At 41.7% G+C, this 5737-nt stretch overlaps 1 protein-coding gene across 1 annotated transcript; it reads left to right on the forward strand.

Annotated features, from left to right (window-relative positions):
• Positions 1-227: 227 nt before the first annotated feature.
• grxcr1a (glutaredoxin and cysteine rich domain containing 1 a) lies at positions 228-4144 on the forward strand. Its single transcript, XM_026146719.1, has 4 exons — positions 228-768; positions 1788-2027; positions 2129-2194; positions 3803-4144. The coding sequence occupies exons 1-4, from the start codon at positions 367-369 to the stop codon at positions 3980-3982; spliced, it is 888 nt and encodes a 295-aa protein (XP_026002504.1). The 5' UTR covers positions 228-366; the 3' UTR covers positions 3983-4144.
• Positions 4145-5737: the final 1593 nt, after the last annotated feature.

Genomic DNA, 5737 nt, shown 5'->3' on the forward strand with positions numbered 1-5737 from the left:
AGCTGTCATTTCATCTCAAGAGGGGGAAATGTTTGTTTGATTAAAGCATATGAGGTTTTCTGTCAATGTGCTGTTGAAAACTGTGTAAATTGCAATGAATAATTCAGAGACTACGATCATTTTACTTGAGACTAGCCTGGTAGGTTGCCATGGTAGAAATGCATGTATTATTTACAGGTTGTGTGACTGTTAGGCAGCTTACAGGCGCTCAGTTGTTTTTAGATCTGTTCAAGCTGCGAGGATTAAACGTGGTAGTAATCCACGGGAAACAAAACAGTGTGTCTGAGGCCTACATTCACCTCCGCATGAGTACGAAAGAGCTGGACTACAGTGTTGTGGACCATGTGATGTGGCAGAGGGTTTACGATGGAGGGGACAATGGTGACGGCGGGACAGGAGAAGCCACAGAAGCGGGTGAGGTTCCGCGTGGCTTCGGGGAACAGTGGCCGGGTGCTAAAGGAGATGTTCAAAGATGAGGGGCCTTCAGACTCCCTGGATTCAGACTGCACCAGCAGCTCTGATGCTGAACGAGCCAGCACCCCCTCTACAAGTGGAGATGCACATGGACACGTGTTTGGATACCTGGGCTCCGAGCTGGACAGTGAGAATGAGCCCGACGACTTGCTCGTGTATGCAGGGGCCACCAAGGACTGGATGTTCACCACCAAAAGGGTCAACATACTCAGCAAAAATGGGACTGTGAGAGGTGTCAAGCACAAAGTCAGCGCAGGTCAGACGCTGTTTGAAAATCTTCCTAATTCCAACAGTGTAAGTACATGTGAACGAGCCTGGGTTAATCGAATTGATTTAACTTGTTGCATTTTTACTCTGACGGTTTTTACACGAGTTCCCGTCGGTGTCAAGTCTAGTTACAGGAAGGGGCAACATGTGTGACCAGGATGAAAGCTTAGAATAGAGGACAAGGTCACAGAACAATGAAAGATTGATGATGCATTTCATTATCTGTTTCAAGAGAAACTAATCAGATTAATGAATTCTCAGAACTTTGCTTTCTAGTATTACTGGACTGTTTGTTATTCTGAGGTAACACCTGGCCCGTATATTGATGCAAAAGTGAAAGAAAGAAGGTCATCTCTACCAAACTATTCTCTGTAAAGTAGTATGAGGTGAAGACACAGCGTGACCAGACTAGATTATGTTGCTTATCCCTCTTAAGTGAGATTATCTTTCTCGTAGAGTGTGGTTTAAACGTGAATCAAGGCAGAACAGCCTGATCTGAGCCCAAAGGAAAGGGTTCAACAAGTACACGTACAAGTACAAGACTTTGTAACTATATAATTTATAATTTCAAGTTCAACAGAGGAGAATTAAAATAAACTTTGACCAAAAAAGTTAATGCTGATAAAATAAAATTGCTATATTGGACAAGTTTCAAGTCTCCGAAGTGTAAATTTATTTCAAGGCTGTAAAAAGACTGTAATATATAGCTTTCTGAAACATGTACCACTATTAAGTAAAAAAACCTCATTTTGGGATTAAAACTCCTTGAAAATGCCTCATTTGTTTCCTCTTCATATTATTCTTCCTTATTTAATAGCAACAAATAAAATGGTAAGTGTAGCTGCTGTTAATTTCGTGAAAGATTCTTGGAAAATGGCGCCAAGTATGCTAAATACTCATGTATATATATCTACACAACACAGGAAATACCACTACATGAGATACAGTACAGATACAGAGTGTTCAGAGTGGGATGGATGACTTAATCCACACATGGTTTGAATAAAAACTATGAATCCTTTAACTTTATTTGTGCTTCCTCGTAGATGGATTTATCCCTGGAGTTTGGGCGGATAGTCATCTACACTACGAGTTTCCGTGTGGTTAGGACGACGTTCGAGCGCTGCGAGCTGGTTAGAAAGATCTTTCAGAACCACAGAGTGAAGTTCATGGAAAAGAACATCGCGCTGGACAGTGAGTACGGGAAGGAACTGGAGGCGCGTTGCAAACGTGTGGGAGAACCTCCTTCGTTACCAGTCGTGTTCATTGATGGACACTACCTTGGGGTCAGTTCTCTCCGCTCCTGCATAATATTACCTGAGATCAATGTATGATACATCTGCAATGACTTAATTAAAGACGGAGGATTACTCTTTTTAATCGGCAGGGTGCTGAGAAGATACTTGGCATGAATGAATCAGGAGAGCTGCAAGATCTTCTGACAAAAATTGAGGTTAGTTCCTCTCAGTGTGCCTCAGAAATCACAATGTGCATAACAGATTTGACTGTGAAGTGAACTGCTTCATTTGGCCCACACAGATGTTACATTATTTAAATGCTGCATTTTAGATTTGCCTGAATACGTATAATATTAAATCTTAAGGTAACCACATTTATAATGAATGACTGGATTTCTTTGGTTGAAAGCCACTGAGGTGAACACATACAGATGCAAACAGCAGCACAAAGTTCCCTAACTAGCAATGCCATAAATAAAACACAAGTAAACTGCATTGTAAAACATGCATGCACATCAATAGGCAACCATTAATAATGGAGGTCCTGTTATTGATTCTTTCAAACACATCAACACTGAGCAGATGGATTTGTAGCACAAACTGAACATGTACCAACCATTACTGCTTCACACTGAGCTGCAGCACATTCACTGGGCTTTTTTCAGAGTACAAACCACAAACAAGTGAATACAAAGCAGTATCGTGACATTTAAGCCATGGATACAGTCACTGCATGGTATTAAACAAAAGTATGCAGCTCCGAAAGGTCATGCATGCAAAAATCTGTCCAGAACTGACCACTGACATGGCTTGATTCATATCTGCAGCTCTGCAGCTGAGCAATTTGGAAAGGAAGCTGTGTTTAAAATAATATTATTATGCTTATTTTCCTTCTATCACACATTGAGAAAAGAAGGTTGTTAGCTCTCACGCAAGCCCATTAAATATAAAACTAAAAGCAGGAATAAACTGGCAAAAACTCTCCTGCATAGGAGAAAATACCCAGCAAACATGCCTGTGTGGGCACAGAGTTGGCATCTGTGGGTGAACTATGGGGCAGGCTAAACCCACACTTTCTGGGGCTCCTGCATAAATTTTCTATATGTAAATCCACTATGGGTTGCCCATAGAAAACCCATGTGGGCCCCATGTAGTCCAGTCCTTGTGGGGCCCGTAGTGGTTCTGCTCTTTTGGACAGCCAAAAGGAAATTCTTCTGGGCTGTGTGGGTCTGCCCACAGTGCTCTCACGCGGGCCCAAGGGGGCATGTTGCTGGGTAAAAAAAGCAAACTGTATTCATATGTTGCTTTTCAAGAAGAAACATCCAATGGAAGAGAGTTTGACAGCTTAGGAGTCACAACCTAAAAAGCACAGTCTCGTTTTGCTCTTAACCTGGATCGAGGTACTCCTGACAAGCACTTATTAGTGACTTCAGAGACCTTTTGGTTTCATGTTGATCTATCAGTCATTGCTAAAAGCTCAGGTTTTGTACAAGTTAGACAAAAAGGACATGCACCAGACCTAACATTAGGTAGGAGTCAAAACTTCTTCTGCAGATGCTCAATCACATTGGTATCTGAAGCATGCGAACACTTAAAGCTGTTTCTTATTGAGCTGGCTACTTGGGTTTTAGTGCAAGTGTGCAGGCCCAAAATCTCCTAGCAGAATGTTGCATCGTATTAAAATGAATATTGTTATTTATGTCAGATGTCAGTGTGTTTAATGTTATGCCTGCCTGGTGTAATTTTATTAATGGGTAAGTTCTTTAGTGGTAGTCAGTCCTGTTTGTATTTATTATTTAAATGAACCTGTCTGTCCGTTTTAGAGGGTACAGCATCCCCAGACGTGCCAGACCTGCGGGGGCTACGCCTTCATCCCGTGCCCGATGTGCCATGGCAGCAAGATGTCTGTGTTTCGTAACTGCTTCACGGATTCCTTCAAAGCCCTGAAGTGTACTTTGTGCAATGAGAACGGCCTACATCCGTGTGCGAGCTGCAGCCAGTGAGGGTGTTAAGTGCCTGAAACGACATCACTCCTTCTTTCCTTGGGACCCTACAAAGGGACTGTAATAATACGCAGGCAGTGAAAGTCCATACAGCAGGACTCTTTCTCCAGGGCCATTGTTAGCAAAGATTTGAATTTGTAATAAAATCTGTGAATTCATGGATTTTGGTTTTGCTCGTGTGTGCATGTTGAAGCATCATTTGAAGGTCACAAGTTTAGGTTATTGCAAAATCCTCATTCAAAGATCTTTGTTCGAATCTCTAAACAGGCAGTCAAATAGGTCCACTGAGGAGTCATGAACTTGCTTCCTCTCTTGCAAGCCTAAGCTTGTTAGTTAATTAGTGAGGAGGCCCCTTCATTAACAATGCTCTCATTACATAATCCCATATCAGACAGAGTCCGGGATAACAGACACTCAGCACCAGGAGTGAAAGTCAAGCGCTCAGTTTGCAGCCAGCAGAAGGCAGCAAACTGGAACGTTGTTTACAGGCAAGTACTGTTCAAACCTAGCATTAAAAATTCATACACAGTACTGTGCAAATGCTTCAGGCACTTCAGATGTTTGTACTCATGGCAACCTCGAACATAAAGAATTACCTAAACGACTAAGAACATGGAGTTCTGTAGAAGATGCTCCAGCCCCAGCCATGAAGTCTGTATGTTGACATGAAGCACAGTTTACCTGTGTACTATACTTTGAAGTTACAGGTATGGAGTTTCTTACCAAGAACAATATATATATATATATTTTGGGTAATTGTCATACTGGCAAGCAAAAGGACGACTGAGACTCAGGTTTGTATCTTACAAAATCTTGACACACCCTTCTTTCTTCATAATTCCTTCCACCTTGATGAGATTCCTAGTTCCACATGCTATGCAGTGTCACCACAGCACGGTGTCCTATCACTGTTTCACTGTGAGGACAGTGTTCTTTGGGTTCTACACATCTCCCTTCTTTCTCCAAACATAGCAAGGCCAAAGTGCTCTTCTGATCATCTGACCAAAGGATGTGCTTCCAGTATGCACACCCTTTCTCTGGTTGTCCTTAGCATACTTCAGTCTGGCTTGAAGATATCTCTTCTGCAGAAATGGAGTTTTTCTTGGTCTGCGAGTCAATCCCTGTGCAGGATTCTAGCGATTCTCTTCTTTGAGACTACAATTCCACTTGACTAAGTCACACACCAGCATCTTGGCAGCTGCGCTGGGGTCTTTAGACACATCTCTCACTAGTTTTATTCCCAGAGTCTTTGAAGTCTTTCCTTTCCCACCTCTGCCAGGCTTCTTCTGTACTGTGTGGTTCTCTCTGAATTTCTTGATGATGATACTCACTCTAGTTCTTGACACTGACCTGACTTGACCCTCGGTTTTAACATTACATTACACACAGTAGTTTGTGCTATGGCTCAATAAAAGGGTCAGTTTTTCAATAATATTGACCCTAGTAATTTTTATATATTAAGAAATAATTCTGTTATTGTGTACAAATCAAAATAATTCCTGCTTCACTTCAACCTTATGTTAAACCACCTTTATTTTATCGGCTGCCCATGACAAACAAAAGATTGGAGCAGTTTGAATTTCTGTGTGGATCCTTTACATATGCTGACCTCATTATTTAAAGCTCTGGCGATCCATCACAAACAATAGCTTATGTAGCAACAGGGTTTGTGCTTCTCATGGTTTTACTATTCTAGTCACAGAGCTAAGTAGATGATTAGTGGAAAAATCAATATCAATGTTTAAAGAGGGCACT

Source organism: Astatotilapia calliptera, chromosome 2, assembly GCF_900246225.1.
Source record: "Astatotilapia calliptera chromosome 2, fAstCal1.2, whole genome shotgun sequence".
Lineage (NCBI taxonomy): Eukaryota > Metazoa > Chordata > Actinopteri > Cichliformes > Cichlidae > Astatotilapia > Astatotilapia calliptera.